This window comes from Mirounga leonina, unplaced genomic scaffold, assembly GCF_011800145.1.
Source record: "Mirounga leonina isolate KUSES-001 unplaced genomic scaffold, KU_Mleo_1.0 Mir_115, whole genome shotgun sequence".
In the NCBI taxonomy this organism is placed as follows: Eukaryota; Metazoa; Chordata; class Mammalia; order Carnivora; family Phocidae; genus Mirounga; species Mirounga leonina.
Genome location: NW_023270268.1, coordinates 31,909,305 through 31,927,361, shown reverse-complemented (window position 1 = coordinate 31,927,361; position 18,057 = coordinate 31,909,305). Strand labels below are relative to the sequence as shown.

The 18,057-nt window shown below is 38.0% G+C and overlaps 1 protein-coding gene and 1 pseudogene across 5 annotated transcripts in view; one reads left to right on the top strand and one right to left on the bottom strand.

The window, feature by feature from the left end:
* The window catches only part of PPP2R3A (protein phosphatase 2 regulatory subunit B''alpha), a 214,723-nt gene that overhangs the window by 150,885 nt on the left and 45,781 nt on the right, over positions 1-18,057 (bottom strand). For 3 of the 5 annotated variants that reach the window (XM_034995190.1, XM_034995200.1, XM_034995209.1), the window contains one exon: positions 8,614-11,051. In XM_034995190.1, coding sequence (XP_034851081.1) covers positions 8,614-10,608 — 1,995 coding nt within the window. In that variant the 5' untranslated portion in view covers positions 10,609-11,051. Of the gene's footprint in view, positions 1-8,613; positions 11,052-12,538; positions 12,579-13,371; positions 13,424-18,057 lie in introns of those variants that run through there. The other 2 variants (XM_034995182.1, XM_034995176.1) reach the window with 2 other exon arrangements.
* On the top strand, positions 12,763-13,500 carry LOC118004090 (annotated as a pseudogene).

Below are 18,057 nucleotides of genomic sequence, written 5' to 3'. Positions count from 1 at the left end.
TCCAGACTGAAAGTGAAGGGATGGAGATCCATCTTCCATGCAAATGGACCTCAAAAGAAAGCTGGGGTAGCAATTCTTATATCAGACAACTTAGATTTTATTTATTTATTTATTTTTAAAGATTTTATTTATTTATTTGAGAGAGAGAGAATGAGAGAGAGCCAGTACATGAGAGGGGGGAGGGTCAGAGGGAGAAGCAGGCTCCCTGCCGAGCAGGGAGCCCGATGCGGGACTCGATCCCGGGACTCCAGGATCATGACTTGAGCCGAAGGCAGTCGCTTAACCAACTGAGCCACCCAGGCGCCCAGACAACTTAGATTTTAAACTAAAGACTGTAGTTAGAGACACAGAAGGACACTATATCATTCTTAAAGGGTTTATCCAACAAGAAGATCTAACAATTGTAAATATCTATGCCCCCAACATGGGAGCAGCCACCTACATAAGCCAACTGTTAACCAAAATAAAGAGTCATATTGATAACAATACGTTAATCCTAGAAGACCTCAATACTCCACTCTCAGCAACAGACAGATCATCTAAGCAGAAAATTAACAAAGAAACAAGAGCTTTGAATGACACACTGGACCAGATGGATCTCATAGATATATACAGAACATTCCACCCTAAAACAACAGAATACTCATTCTTCTCGAGCACACATGGAGCCTTCTCCAGAAGAGACCACATACTGGGTCACAAATCAGGTCTCAACCGATACCAAAAGACGGAGATTATTCCCTGCATATTCTCAGACTATAATGCTTTAAAACTGGAACTCAATCACAAGAAAAAATTTGGCAGAAATTCAAACACTTGGAAGCTAAAGAGCACTCTGCTCAAGAATGTTTGAGTCAACCAGGAAATCAAAGAAGAACTTAAACAATTCATGGAAGACAAGAGAACGAAAAGACATCAGTCCAAAACCTATGGGATACTGCAAAGGCGGTCCTAAGGGGGAAATACATAGCCATCCAAGCCTCACTCAAAAAAATAGAAAAATCCCGAATTCACCAACTAACTTTACACCTTAAAGAACTAGAGAAAAAGCAACAAACGATGTCTAAGCCATGCATCAGAAGAAAAATAATTAAGATTAGAGCAGAAATCAATGAATCAGAAACCAGAAACACAGTACAGATCAACGAAACCAGAAGCTGGTTTTTTGAAAGAATTAATAAGATCGATACTCTGCCGGCCAGACTTATCCAAAAGAAAAGAGAAAGGACCCAAATTAATAAAATTATGAATGAAAGGGGAGAGATCACTGAAACAATTATTAGAAATTATTATCAACAACTATATGCCAATAAATTGAGCAACCTGGATGAAATGGAGGGCTTCCTGGAAACCTATAAACTCCCAAGACTGAAACAGGAAGAAATCGACAACCTGAATAGGCCAATAACCAGTAATGAAATTGAAGCGGTGATCAAAAACCTCCCAAAAAACAAGAGTCCAGGACCTGATGAATTCCCTGGGGAATTCTACCAAATTTTCAAAGAAGAAATAATACCTATTCTCCTGAAGCTGTTTCAAAAAATAGAAACAGAAGGAAAGCTTCCAGACTCATTCTATGAGGCCAGCATTACCTTAATCCCCAAACCAGGCAAAGACCCCATCAAAAGGAGAATTCCAGACTGATATCCCTGGTGAATATGGATTCCAAAATCCTCAACAAAATCCTAGCTAATAGGATCCAACAATACATTAAAAGGATCATCCACTACAACCAAGTGGGATTTATCCTCGGATGCAAGGGTGGTTCAACATTCACAAATCAATCAATGTGATAGAACACATTAATAAGAGGAGGGAGAAGAACCATATGGTCCTCTCAATTGATGCAGAAAAAGCATTTGACAAAATACAGCATCCTTTCCTAATTAAAACTCTTCAGAGTATAGGGATAGAGGGAACATTCCTCAAGTTCACAAAATTCATCTATGAAAAACCCACAGCAAGTATCCTCAATGGGGAAAAGCTAAGAGCCTTTCCCTTAAGATCAGGAACACAACAAGGATGCCCACTCTGGCCACTATTGTTCAACATAGTACTAGAAGTCCTAGCAACAGCAATCAGACAACAAAAAGAAATAAAAGGTATTCAAATTGGCAAAGAAGAAGTCAAACTCTCTCTCTTTGCAGATGTCAGGATACTTTATGTGGGAAATCCAAAAGACTCCATCCCCCAAATTACTAGAACTCATACAGCAATTCAGTAATGTGGCAGGATACAAAATCAATGCACAGAAATCAGCTGCTTTCTTATACACTAACAATGCAACTGTAGAAAGAGAAATTAGAGAAACGATTCCATTTACAATAGCACCAAAAACCATAAGATACCTCGGAATAAACCTAACCGAAGAGGTAAAGGATCTATACTCTAGGAACTACAGAACACTCATGAAAGAAACTGAAGACACAAAAAGATGGAAAAGCATTCCATGCTCATGGATCGGAAGAATAAACATTGTTAAAATGTCTATGCTACTCAGAGCAATCTATACCTTCAATGTCATCCCGATCAAAATTCCAATGACATTTTTTTTTTAAAGATTATTTATTTATTTATTTGACAGAGAGAGACACAGCGAGAGAGGGAACACAAGCAGGGTGAGTGGGAGAGGGAGAAGCAGGCTCCCCGCAGAGCAGGGAGCCCGATGCGGGACCCGATCCCAGGACCCCGGGATCATGACCTGAGCCGAAGGCAGTCGCTTAACTGACTGAGCCACCCAGGCGCCCTCCAATGACATTTTTCAAAGTGCTGGAACAAACAATCCTAAAATTTGTATGGAATCAGAAAAGACCCCGAATCGCCAAGGAAATGTTGAAAAAGAAAAACAAAGCTGGGGGCATCACGTTGCCCGATTTCAAGCTATATTACAAAGCAGTGATCACCAAGACAACATGGTACTGGCACAAAAACAGACATACAGACCAATGGAACAGAATAGAGAGCCCAGATATGGACCCTCAACTCTATGGTCAAATAATCTTTGACAAAGCAGAAAAAAACATGCAATGGAAAAAAGACAGTCTCTTCAATAAATGGTGCTGGGAAAATTGGACAGCTATATACAGAAGAATAAAACTCAACCATTCTCTAACACCATACACAAAGATAAACTCAAAATGGATGAAAGACCTCAATGTGAGATAGGAATCCATCAAAATCCTAGAGGAGAACATAGGTAGTAACCTCTTCGACATCGGCCACAGCAACTTCTTTCAAGATTCATTTCCAAAGGCTAGTGAAACAGAAGCAAAAATGAACTTTTGGGACTTCATCAAGATAAAAAGCTTCTGCACAGCAAAGGAAACAGTCAACAAAACAAGAGGCAACCCGCAGATTGGGAGAAGATATTTGCAAATGACAATACAGATAAAGGGCTGGTATCCAAGATCCATAAAGAAACTTCTCAAACTCAACACCCAAAAAACAAATAATCAAGTCAAAAAATGGGCAGAAGACATGAACAAACACTTCTCCAAAGAAGACATACGAATGGCTAACAGACACATGAAAAAATGTTCATCATCATTAGCCATCAGGGAAATTCAAATCAAAACCACCCTGAGATACCACCTTACACCAGTTAGAATGGCAGAAATTGACAGGGAAAGAAACAACAAATGTTGGAGAGGTCGTGGAGAAAGGGGAACCCTCTTACACTGTTGGTGGGAATGCAAGTTGGTACAGTCACTTTGGAAAACAGTGTGGAGATTCCTCAAAAATTTAAAAATAGAGCTACCCTATGACCCAGCAATTGCACTCCTGGATATTTACCCCAAAGACACAGATGTAGTGAAAAGAAGGGCCATATGCACCCCAATGTTCATAGCAGCAATGTCCGCAATAGCCAAACTGTGGAAAGAGCCGAGATGCCCTTCAACAGATGAATGGATAAAGAAGATGTGGTCCATATATACAATGGAATATTACTCAGCCATCAGAAAAGATGAAACCCAACTTTTACATCAACATGGATGAGACTGGAGGAGATTATGCTAAGTGAAATAAGTCAAGTAGAGAAAGTCAATTATCATATGGTTTCACTTATTTGTGTAACATAAGGAATAACATGGAGGACATTAGGAGAAGGAAGGGAAAAATGGGGGGGGGAATTGGAGGGAGAGATGAACCATGAGAGACTATGGACTCTGAGAAACAAACAGGGTTTTAGAGGGGAGGGGGGAGGGGGGATTGGTTAGCCTGGTGATGGGTATTAAGGAGGGCACGTACTGCATGGAGCACTGGGTGTTATACGAAAACAATGGATCGTGGATCACTTCATCAAAAACTAATGATGTATTGTATGGTGACTAACATAACATAATAAAATAAAAAAAAAACCATTTACATCTAATGTAAAAAAAAACTGATAATGATAATTAAAAAATACTAGGTAATAAGGAGTGCTTTTTCTGTCATTCACTATACTTTTCTATTTAAAACAGGGATTGATAAAATAAACTCTGTGGGCCAAATGTGGACCACTGCCTTTTTTTTAAGACTTGGGGCTAAGAATAGTTTTACATTTTTTCTTTTTTTAAGATTTTATTTATTTATTTGAAAGAGAGAGAGAGAGCACAAACAGGGGGAGCAGCAGAGGGAAAGGGAGAAACAGGCTCCCCGCTGAGCAGGGAGCTTGATGTGGGGCTCGATCCCAGGACCCTGGGATCATGACCTGAGCCGAAGGCAGACGCTTAACCAACCAGGTGCCCCTAGTTTTACATTATTAAAGCATTGTTTTAAAAAAAAATACAAAGAAGACTATGTGACAGAGAACTCATGACCTTGCAAAGCCTTAGATATTGACATCTGGCCCTTGTAGAAAACATCTGCCAACTCCTGATTTAAAATATTTCATAAGAAGTAAAGAAAGATAAAAAAAAAAAAAAAAAGAATAAGCAGGAAGGCAACTGAGTCAAGAAAAATGGTTTTATTTTCTTGCATTAAGTATCTTCAGGAATTAAACATTTTATATTACCTTTCTCTTTAAACTGGCTTTTCAGAAATTATTTTTTCAACTTTTATCAAGAAGAAATCTCATCAAATTTTCTTCTTTTCCGGGGCGCTGGGTAAAAAAATTTAAAAAATTTTGTTCTATTTAAAAAATTTTATTCTAGGGGCTCCTGGGTGGCTCAGTCATTAAGCATCTGCCTTCGGCTCAGGTCATGATCTCAGGGTCCTGGGATCAAGCCCTGCATTGGGCTCCCTGCTCCGCGGGAAGCCTGCTTATCCCTCTTCCACTCCCCTTGCTTGTGTTTCCTCTCTTGCTGTGCTCTCTCTGGTCAAATAAATAAATAAAATCTTTAAAAAAAAAAAGTTTTATTCTATTCTATGATATTAAAAAAATTTTATTCTATTCTATGATAAGGGGACTTATTTCAAAGAGTGATGGGAGAGTCTTTTTTTAAATTTTGTGTTTAAATTCAATTTAGTCGGGGCACCTGGGTGGCTCAGTCGGTTAAGTGTCTGCCTTTGGCTCAGGTCATGATCCCAGGGTCCTGGGATCGAGCCCCGCATCAGGCTCCCTGCTCAGCAGGGAGCCTGCTTCTCCCTCCCCTCCCCGCTCATGCTCTCTCTCCCTATCTCTGTTGCTCTCTCTCTCTCAAATAAATAAAAAAATTATTTAAAAAAATAAATTCAATTTAGTTAACATATACTATATTATTAGTTTCAGGAGTAGAATTTAATGGTTCATCAGTTGCATATAACACCCAGTGCTCATTACATCAAGTGCACTCTTTAATGCCCTTTACTCAGTTACCCCATCCTCCACCTACCTCCCCTCCAGCAACCCTCAGTTTGTTTCTTAGAGTTAAGAGTCTCTTATGGTTTGCCTCCTTCTCTGTTTTCATCTTATTTTATTTTTCCTTCCCTTCCCCTATGTTCATCTATTTTGTTTCTTAAATTCCACATGAGTGAAATCATACGGTATTTGTCTTTCTCTGACTTATTTTGCTTAGCATAATTCCCTCTAGTTCCATCCACGTCATTGCAAATGGCAATATTTCATTCTTTTTGATGGCTGAATAGAATTCCATTACATATATATACCACTTCTTCTTTATCCATTCATCTGTCAATGGACATCTGGGCTCTTTCCATATTTCAGCTATTGTGGACATTGCTGCTATAAACGTTAGGGTGCATGTGCCCTTTTGAATCACTTGTTTTGTATCCTTTGGATAAATACTTGGTAGTGCAATTCCTGGGTAGTTCTGTTTTTAACTTTTTGAGGAATCTCCATATTGTTTTCCAGAGTGGCTGCATCAGTTTGCATTCCCACCAACAGTGTAAGAGGGTTCCCATCTCTATGGGCGAGTCTTTTAATAAGATTTTGATCTCAGTCCATACTTATCAAAAAATTGGAAAGCAATAGAGCCCAGTGTGGGATTTTTAGTTGGGCATACTTAGATTGGGAAGGTTAGAGGGGGGACATGCTCATAAGCTGTTAGCCAGGGACATAGGAGAGATGCTGCAAAGGATTTACTCTTGGCCTCAGGCTCACATTTTCTACTTTCTGTAGCTCATTTCCTTTAGAAGAATTGTCCCCCCTTTTTTCAGAGAAGATAATGGGGGAGGAGGGTCAAATAAAATTCAAAACACTGTATTACAGTAAGTTTCTGCTTATAATGGTTGTTAGACATTGGAATAGGTCAGCAGAAAAGGTGAACATTTTTTTTTGTAATGAGCAGACAGGTTATTGAGGGGAAAATAGTGAGATAATACATTTAATGTCTTAGCATGCCTTAGTTCACAAGAACAGTTAGTTCTTATGTTATTACATTTTGAGATTGCTGTATTGTATTTTCTTTATAAAATATTAAGCACATCAGTATTGCCTGTGTACATGAAAGCATTTTTTAAATTTTTGTAACTAATTTCCAGTTTCTTGCCCCCAGTATTGACCAAATTAACTAAAGTTATTACCAACTGTGAATCAATGAATGAGGAGACTCACAGAAATGCTCAGTGAATGTTTGAGAATATTTAGACCCAAATCATCATTTTGTAACCTGAAGTATGTATAGTTTTAAACCTAAGTACTTGTCACTGGTAACTAAAAATGTGCACAGCATAGCCACAAAATAAATACAATGTAAAAATTATTCATCTGATCATAATATACCTTTTTTTCTACTTAAATGAAAATATTAATGAGTATGTTAATATTAACACTAACTTACTTTTTAACTTGCCCACATATATGCCATCTTAATATCCAATTTTTAAAAAACTTACTATATTAAAGATACAAAAAGGCATAAAAATAATATGAAAAATACTTATGATCGACCACCAGATTATGAAATTACTAATGACTAACACTACTGAGGTCCCCTGTACATCCTTCCTCAGTTCTACCTCTCTTCTTTCCCTGGGGATTAATCATTGTTCTGGACATTATATTTGGTGTATCCATGTATTTCTTCATACTTTTTGCACAATGTACATATCTCTAAATAATTCATATCATTTTACAACTTGTTTTGTTAATTGGCTTTATGTTTGAATTCATACATGTTGACATATATGGTACATCATTCATGTGGTAGAGACAGTGCTCACCAAGTATATTCTATGTGCTTCCCTATGCTCCTTAGCTTTGGGGCTGGAATCACTGGACTGTGAGTGCAAAGGAAGTGTGTCCCAGGTGGGAATAAGGCAGCATCTTATGGTGGGAAAAGCAACATCTCTTACTTTCCCTTCCTTGGTGAATTCATAAGCCATATTCCAGATGGAGCAATGGGGCAGTTGTAGAAACACGGAGTACTTATCACCCTGAGCCCCTGAGTGAGGTGGAGCAGAGCCTATCGCCAACCCATGTTAGAGATATAAAATGAACAAGAAATAACTATCGTGCTAAGACATACACACAAGTGGGAAGATAACTGCCTTTCTGGGATTAAGGCAAAACTATCAGTAGCAGGGCAGAGTCAAAGCCTTTTGAAAATACTACTATCCTATGACCCTAGATTGGTATTTATTCCCACTTGCGTGAAGAAGCAAATCTCATACACTCTAGTCTTTACCTTCTTTGAAGACCCTATTGTGCTAAAAATACTTTCATAGAAGGGCCTACACGTTCATGAACTGCTTCTGGTATGTTAGTTTTGTTTCCCCAACTAGATTTTAAGGTCTTTAAGAAATCATGTCCTCTCTTTTTTTGTACCCCACATTGCACCTTATAGTTTAAACATGCATGTATTAATGACTGGTCTACTGATTGACTGGGGACGATGAGGCTAATATTAAATGCCTAATTGTGTAAGGTACCTTGCTTGCATTTCACATAAGTTATCTTGATCCTTATTATTTCCATTATATAGATGAGGATATTAAGGCTAAGTAACTTTCCTCTGGTCACAGAACTAGCAAGAAGATAAAACATGTGAGGAGGGCAGTTGAAACCAGTCTGCCTGACTCTAAAGCCCTTGCTTTTTAGTTTTTTTCACTGAACTGAGTGAAAAAAAGTCTAAGGCAGGAACTTTAGTAGAACATAAAATGACCAACAGAAATAGCTCTTCATTATAAGTTTTGCACACATTAAAACATTTCTTTGGATACTTCTTAGGACTCAAGATTGTTGGGTCTTACCTTGATCACCTCTGGAGTCTGCTGAATCAAAACCACTGAAGTAGTATCTTTGGCTTTATCACCAATAGGACTTCTACAGACTGATAAATTGGCTTGGGAGGAAGTTGTCAAGGTTTCCTGTAGAATCTGCATCATTTCCTTTTCTTGTGATAGGCTCCCTCTGCCTGATTTGCATTCAACCAGTTCTTGAGCAAAGTCTTCAATGCTTTCTAGAATTCGCAGTAAGAGGACTCGATCCTCTTCCTCTATTTTGTGTCCATTGGTTTCAATAATCCTTGTTAGACAAGAAGGGGAGACTTTTTCGGTGGGTGAAGAGAGTTTAGACTTAGGCTCAAGATCTACAGGAAGCTGACCAGTCAACGGACTATGACTATTTACAGAGTTAGAGTTTTTACCTTTGGCAAGTGGCTCCCTTAGAGAGGTCTCCATTTTCTGTGAAAATGATTCCAAATCCATTAACAATTTATCTATCTCTTCCTGACTGTTAGAATTCATAAAATCTCTGTGGTCTCCCTCTTCAACTTTAGGAACTTTTGATTTAAGATCTTCCTCAGGTAGGTTAACAATTGGTTTCTCAAATATCTTACCACTTCCATTTTGTACTGAGGCAGGACATTTTTTAAGAGGAGTACCAGAGTCTGAAAATCCTGCTCTATCTTCATTTACCTTTAACAACTTCTGACCGGGTCCATTCTCTGTCATTTGTCCTTTATCTAATGCTTTCTTTCCATCTGACTCTTCTTCAATATAAAGGGTTTCCATTAGGTCACCAGAAGAAACATTTTCTAAAGAGTTCATGGCTAATGACTGTGATTGAAGCTGGGCATCTTTTAGAGTTCTGGGATCATTTATCTCAGGGTTATATAAGGGATTTGTAGAGTTGTTTGGAATGGATTTTACTGGGTCTGTTTTCCTAGAACTGTGTTTGTCATTTTGCAGTGCTATAGTTTGAAACTGTCCAGAGTCAGGGGCTGAGAGCTGGACAACATCTTCATATTTAGGGGGCTGTTCAGTGCCAAATACTGGGAGAAAGGGAGTCAGATGTAAACTGGGTGTATTACTGACCAGTTCTGTTAAATCTATAGCCTCATTATTCCCAGGCTGCATGAATTCAAATGGTAGCTTTTTCAGATAGGATGCTAACCTGGTCATTACATTCACATAGACAGTATCAGAGCTAGAAATTGCATCATTGCCATTTCCTTCATTAATGCTACTCCCTGACTTTTTCTTTATGCATTGTTTTATGATATCTGTACATTTTTTCAAATCCTCAGAGCATTTCAGCAAGATGTCCAAGCACATTTTTATGTCTGTTCCAGAAGAAAAATTATCTATTTTATGTTTTTCCAAAATCTGAGTAACCAGGTCTTCTTCAGAGAAGTTGTGAAGAAGCACTGAAGTTAGGTTTGTATCAAGCGAGTTTCTATGGGACAAAGATTTTTCCTCAACTGAGGCACTCCGGAGTAAACCAAAGGATGGGGAGCTCCCATCATTGTTATAATGGCCACAGAGCAAGTCAAAATCAACTGACCTCCTATTAAATGAGTCAGACTTAACTTTTCTTCCCTTTTTGTAGGCTGCATGGTTAGAGTTTTTGAGCTTTTCAAAGGAAAATTCTTTTATTTTCCCGCTGGCAAAACTGATTGCTTCTCCTGCAATGTCCTTTAAGTTACAGGTGTTCTGAAAGGTAGACCCTTTCTTAACCCTGGGTATGCCTGTTAGGGCCTGCTGGTGATAGTCACCCTCAGCTGAGGAAAACCCATTTTCATGGGGTAGAAATATAGAGTCCAGATCCGCATCTTTGAACTGAGACACAGGGATGTGCAAGAGGTCTGCACAAACACTATGATGTACCACAATGCAGTCAACTCCATGTGTAAAGGTGTGGCAGGTTCCAGTGCAATAATGTATAGCTTGCTCAAAACGCCGGTCTATCACCACACTGCTGTAGTGGTTCACAGTACTGACCACAAGTCTGTAAGTTGCTGCCATAATATCAAATCCACTCAGTGATGTGAATTGGAATTTTCTAGAACTTATTTCAAGTAAATTCTCCTAACTTACACTCTGCTGAAAATATACTTGATGACAAAGTTCAGTGGTTTCTTGCAAATATAATGACCTTTCCCACAAAGAAAAACCATTTAAATTTGAGGTTTGGTGACTGTCAGGATACAGTAGCTATTGCACATGTGTGCTTGTATTAGAAAGTCTAATAATTTAATAATCGTGCTCTTTAGGTTTTATTTAGTAATATCATGATACTGTAGGATTTTTATAATATAAAATCCTCTCTTAGTTCTTCAGCAGTTCTTTGATGCAGAAATTTATTGTCATTAATTTACTGTCACAAATCTCAGTTGGCAGTATAGAAGTACTGTGATAACTGAGTCCTCCAAAGAATTAAATGATCCATTTTTTTGTGAATGAGAAACCTGTAATGAAAAAAGAAAACAATTTTAAAAATGATTTCTTAATCCTGAGAGAACCTTTTATTTCCTCTTTTGCATCCCATATGCAGTTAGTCACCAAGCCTTATTCTTTGCCACATTACTGCTTATCTTTGATTCATGTCTTTATATCATCACACCCTACACTTCTTACTACCTGGAGTATTATTACCTTAACTTTGCCTTGTTACAACTGCCTCCCAGTTGGTATTTCTTACTCTACCCTCCTTGCTACCTTACATAACACCAAGCTTAGATTCACAGTTTTTTTTTAAGCCCTCACAGTTCAAGAATTCACACCGCTGATCTCCATTAGATACCATGCATTCTACCTCCTTTGACTTATTTTCAAGACTTTCAACATCTGTTCCCATCCATCTACAACCTTATTTTGTGCTACTACCCTGCACCAAACTTTTGCTTCCATCAACCTAATCTCAAAAGTTGCTAACATATAGCGCTTGTTCTTGATTCTACAATTTCCTCTATACTTGGAAATTATTCTCCCATCATCTTCTCTTTTCTTACTATCTAAGAGAAACAACTGTCATTACTGCTCTTGATCCTATCCTCTCAGATACTACCACATGCAGAGCTCTCTCGTTACCAGGTGGATAGAATTTACTTAATCATCCTCTTACTTAAAAAAAAAAAGGCTTTTAAACCATGCTGTAGTTGCTTTCTAAAAAGGTTCAATCTACTCACTCAAGAAATACTGAGTGCCTACTATGTGCCAGGCACTTGTTAAGTGCTAAGGATACAGCAGTGAATAAAATAAAGTCTCTGTTCTTATTGAGCTGATAATCTAGTTGGATTAAGAAAAACAACATGCATGTAAACATATAACTTAGATGGTGACATGTGCTATGGAGAAAAATCAAGCAGGGCAGGGGTTCAGAAAGAATGAGAGGGACTGTGTTACAAAGGGGGGTCGGGGGGGGCGTCTGGGTGGCTCAGTCGTTAAGCGTCTGCCTTTGGCTCAGGTCATGATCCCAGGCTCCTGGGATGGAGGCCTGCGTTGGGCTCCTTGCTCTGCGGGAAGCCTGCTTTTCCCTCTCCCACTCCCCCTGCTTGTGTTCCTTCTTTCACTGTGTCTCTGTCAAATAAATAAAACCTTAAAAAAGGGGGGGGGGTGTTGGGGAAGATCTCCCTGATATTTGAACACAGACCTGAAAGAATAAAGGGAACAGGCTGAGGAGGTATTTTGGGCTAAATCATCTCAGGCACAATAACCATAGGTGGAAAGGCCCTGAGGTGGGAGCATGCTTGATGTATTATAAGAAAGACAAGGAGGCTAAAGTGACTGGAACAGAGAAAGCAAGTGGGGCAGTGTGGGAGGTGAGGTCAGAAAGGAAAGGTGGGAGTTTAAATCATGCAGGATCTGTAGATTTACGATGAATTTGGCTTTATCCTGAGTGAGCTGGGAAATAACTGATGGCTACTGAGCAGAGGAATGACATGATCAGACTTACATTTTAAACTGGTAATTCCGGCTGCTGTGTTCAGAAGAGACTGTGAAGGATCAAGATAAAAAGCAGAGAAGCAAATTAAGGGCTACTGCAATAAATCGGGCAAGAAGGCTTGGGGGCTCGGACCAGGATAGTAATAATGGAGAAGTTTAGATACTGTATATATGTCAAAGGTAGAGCCAGTAGGATTTGCTGAAGGATAGGTGTGCGATACTACTAAATCAAGAATGATGCAGTAATCAGTTCACGGGGAACCAGCGTAGGCCTCAGGCAATCTGAACAGGATAACATGGATAGCAGACCAAGTCATACAACTTACATCAACAATATTAATAACAAAATTAAAAAAGAAGAATTGAAGAGATCCCTGTTTTGCCCTGTTTTCTCAGTTTGGCCACGTTGTAGATCTGTAGTTTTAAAGACCATGAAGATGAGGGGGCAAGCCTTTGTTATTTTTAAGGAACTGGGTTCATCCACAAATGCCTTGAGACAGTTACAAGGATTTCCATTTTATGGTCAACCAATGTGAATCCAGTATGCAAAAACAGATTCTGATATAATATCTAAAATGCGTGGCACTTTTGCTGACAAAGAAAAGAAGGAAAAGAAAAAAGTGAAAACTGCGGAACAGGCTGCGACCACTGCAAACAAAAAGCCTGGTCAGGGAACACCAAATGCAGCAAATACCCAAGGAAATTCAACACCAAATCCTCAGGTCCCTGATTACCCTCCAAACTATATTTTATTCCTCAATAGTTTACCAGAAGAGACTAATGAGATGATGTTATCCATGCTGTTTAATCAGTTTCTTGGCTTCAAGGAAGTATGTTTGGTACCTGGGAGTCATGACATTGCTTTTGTTGAATTTGAAAATGACGGATAGGCTGGAGCTGCCAGGGATGCTTTACAGCGATTTAAAATCACACCGTCCCCATGCCATGAAGATCACCTATGCCAAGAAATAACATATGGGATAGTTGTCTTTAAAGGACTTGGTGTTATTTATAGTGTTTGTTTTGATAACATTTGGTCAGGCCATTTTTTAATAGTTGGGATGAGGGCTAGTGAAAGTGAAATTTTTGTGAATGATTTTAAAAAATACCTAGTCTTTCTTTAGCCTTAGTGAACTATGAAATATGAAGGCCTCAGTTTTGTATAATAAACTTTTATTTTTCTTTAAAAATAAAAGAATGATGCAGTAAAGCAATGAAAGGAAGGAGATTATGACTGAAAAGGAGAGCATCAGTTTCACTACACCATCAATAGCAATGGCATTTTAACAATAAAAATCTTTACCCCCCTTAATGAGAAACAGAACTTTATTGTTTTCATTTTTATTTCTTCAATCCTAGAAAACTGTTTTTTTTTTCTTATTTGTTATATTTCTTTTCTGGTACATTGTCTCTTCATATCCTTTGCTCACTTAGGTATTAGAGACTTAATGACTACATATACAATTAATTCATGAAGAACCCTTTCTTTTTTTGAATTCTTATGCTAGAGTACATTTCCTGGCCCTCTGGATCCAATGATTACTCTGTTTTTATGCCAGTCCTCCACTATTGTAATTACTGTTGTCTTACTAAGTTTTACTATCTGGTTTTCCTTCCCATATCCCTAATTATGATTTTTTTTTTATACTCCAAATGTTCTTTGATGGTCTTCCAGATGAGTTTTTGAATAGTCAAGTTTTAAGAAAAATGCTATTGGAATTTGATTCCAATTGCAATAAACTTATGAATTATTTTGAAAAAACATTGATATCATTATAGTATCAGATTTTTCTACCCAGGAAGATATAAATCTTAATTCCAATATTCCTTTATTTCTCTCTTTGTGATTTTCCTCAGTGGGTCACCCTCCCCCATTCTTCTTGTCCTTCAGTGTCTTAACTCTGTTGCTATATGAATGGATCTGGAGTTACTGTGTCATTCTCCACTTCCTCACCTTCAAATCTCAGATGGTGGCTTATATAAAACTCTAAAACTAGATCTCACGAAGGATGAAACTGAAGCAGAAAGAAGTTCATACTAAAGGAAGTGCCCAGTAATTCTTAACTTAAAATGCAAAGAAGTCAAAGAGGAACTAGGTGTTATGGGACAAACTCCTAGAACGTGGCAATAGAAGGAATTACCTTTCCAAAAGATGCACAAAAGACAGGGAAGAAATAGCACCAAAAATGAAAAACTATACACCTTTTCAGAAATCCAAGATTTTGAAAGAACTTTTCAGTAAGGATAAAAGGAAAGAAAAACAAAGGATATTACTAAGAAAGTATATCAGGATAACTATGTGAGAGATACTAGGACTATATCCTAATACAGTTGATAATATAGAAGATAAAACTGGTGCAGAGGCAAAATACATGAGTGTTAGAAAATTTAAATATCCAGGGCGCCTGGGTGGCTCAGTTGGTTAAGTGACTGCCTTCGGCTCAGGTCATGATCCTGGAGTCCCGGGATCGAGTCCCGCATCGGGCTCCCTGCTCAGCAGGGGGTCTGCTTCTCCCTCTGCCCTTTTCCCTCTCGTGCTCTCTCTCTCTCATTCTCTCTCTCTCAAATAAATAAATAAAATCTTTAAAAAAAAAAAAAAAGAAAGAAAAAGAAAATTTAAATATCCAGACACCTATGAAAACATGTGATAAATTCCTAAATTAACAAAAAGACTATTTTATTTCTCTGAAATTTGAGAAATTAAAGCAGTATTTCTCTAAGCTTGGATATAACCAAAACAGCCAGTTTATAAGGTAACATGACAGAAAATACAAGTATTAGTGTGATATTAGAATTTGAAATAGTCAAGGAAGAGAGAACACTGGCCAAAGACAGACATGTGCTTTTAGACCACAGCTGCCCTACAAAACATGCTGTGTTGATGGAAATATTCTCTATCTCTTCTGATATGGTTGCCATTAGCCACATGAGGCTACTGAGCCCTTTAAATGTGGCTAGTGTAACTGAAGAGCTGAATTTTAATTTTATTACTAATATAACATAAAAAAATAAAGCCTGAATTTATTTCAGTAAAAACAATTTTTGAAATTTTGAAATTGTTTTAGACTCACACAGAAGTTGCAAAAGTAGTAGAGAGAGTTCCTGTGTACTCTTCCTCCAGTTTCCTCCAAAGATAACATCCTACATCACATCACCATAGTACAATGAGCAAAACCAGGAATTGACATTGGTACCATTAACTGAACTACAGACTTTATTCAGATTTCACCAGTTTTACTTGCACTCACTTCTTCCCTCCTCCCTTCCTTCTACAATAATTACCACCACAATCAGGATACAGAACTGTCCCAACAACCCCCAAAACCCCTCCTATTACCCTATGACTTTATATACACTGTGACTATAAAGTTACAGTCACCCCAATCCTAACCCTGACAATCATGGATCTATTTTCCATCATTATAGTTTTGTTATTTCAAAAATGTTTTATGTATGGAATCATAAAGTATATAAACTTTTGATATTTTCTTCTCTCACTTAACAGAATGATTTTGAGGCATTCGCTTCACCACATGTATCAACAGTTCATTCCTTTCAATTGCTGAGTTGTATTCTATTGTGTGGATATACCACAGTTTGTTCACCCATTCACTCGTTCAAGGATATTTATGCTGTCTCCATTTTCTGGCTATTACAAATAAAGCTGTTGTGAATCCTGGTGCACAGGTTTTTGTGTGAACATAGTTTTCATTTCTCTAGTGTAAATATAAGTCTGACTGTTGGGTTGTATGTTAACTATATATATATATATATTTTAAGATTTTATTTTTTTAGAGAGACAGGGAGCATGAGTTGGGGGAGGGACAGAGGGAGAGAGTGAGGGACAAGCAGACTTCACTGAGCAGGAAGCCCCACACAGGGCTTAATCCCAGAACACCGAGATCATGACCTGAGCCAAAGTCAGACACTTAATCAAGTGAGTGACCCAGGCACCCCTTAAGTATATCTTTATAAGAAACTGCAAAACTGTTCACCTGAATAACTGTACCATTTTACATTCCCACCAGAACAAGAGATATGGTTGGTTCACATCCTTTTCAGCATTTGGCATTGTCAGTATTTTCTATTTTAGCCATTCTAATAGGTGTGTGCTGTTATCTCATTGTGGTTTTAACTTATATCTTCTTAATGTCTAATGAGGTCGAACATCTTTTCTTGTGCTTACTGACCAGCCCCATATCTTCTTTGGAGAAGTGCTGTTTACATTTTTGCCCATTCTAATTAATTAATTAATTAATTATAACTTAAAAAGCCGCATGTGGCTAGTAGCCACTATATTAAACAATGTAGTTCCAGATAATAGGAATGTAGCTTTCAGAAATGTTAAGACTTTAAAAGAAAACATGAAGGAAAAAAAGAAGGTATGGCAAAAATGAAGATTGGTAGGTTTTAAAAATGCAATTTGATGAATTTGCCATAAGTAACCTTACTGAGAAAAAAAGTGGGAAGAAGAGTTAAAGAACTAATTGCAAATTTAGGTCTCTAAGTTAAAGTTTTGAAGGGATATAACTGGAAGAGGGAGGAAGCATATAACAAAGCCAAACCCCAAGGGGTGGCACCAATTTCAACGAGAAGCTTACAGTCTAAAATGATTTGAGCTTTTTATAAAAATGCCAAAGAGACCAAGATCACTTCCCCAGTATTTGGTTCAGATCTGTGAGTGTCAAATTCTGCTTTTTATTCAGACCATGATTAACTGATGCCCAACTGTCTAGCTGGAATCCTAGACATGGAAACTAATCCAAGTAGTCTCAATCAGAGATAGATCATAGGCTATCTAATTCAGAACCACCACTCTATCTTGTGTCTCTAAGTGAAAGCCAGGCTACATGGGTTGAATCTCCACCCTGCCACTTACAGCTGTGTGGCCTTACATAAGCTGGTTAACTTCTGTCAGCCTCTTTCACCTGTAAAACAGAGATAATAACACTACCCATCTCACGAGGATTAAGTGAACATGTCAAATGCTTAGAACAAGGCTTACAACACAAGAAATGTTCAATCGCTGTTACTGGTATAAGTCACTCATCAAACATTTTCTAATGTGAGCCAGGCCCCAAATAATTCATTATGATGGCCCTGAGTGTACTTACTGTGTGAGGGCAATGAGAGAAGCAAGCACAGTGGGAATCAGGAGCACTAGGGTAGGGCTTCCGTCGTCCCCCATTTGCTCTCACAATTAATACACATTCTTTTCAGAAAAGTTAGAAAATGTTCATAAGTAAAAAACATTTAATTACCCATTCAAAAATAACCAGTTAATGTTTTTATGGATATGTATCCTGACATTTTCTTATGAAAATTTATAAATGTATATTTTTTACAAAAGTGTGACCATACTGTGTATTTTAAAACTTACTTCAAACTAGCAATAGTCTCATGAATATACTTCCATGTCAGAACAGATCTAGATCATTTTTTTTTTAGATTTATTTATTTCAGAGAGAGAGAGAGAGAGAGAGAGAAAACGCACGAGTGGGAGGGGCAGAGGGGAGAGGAAGACAGAAT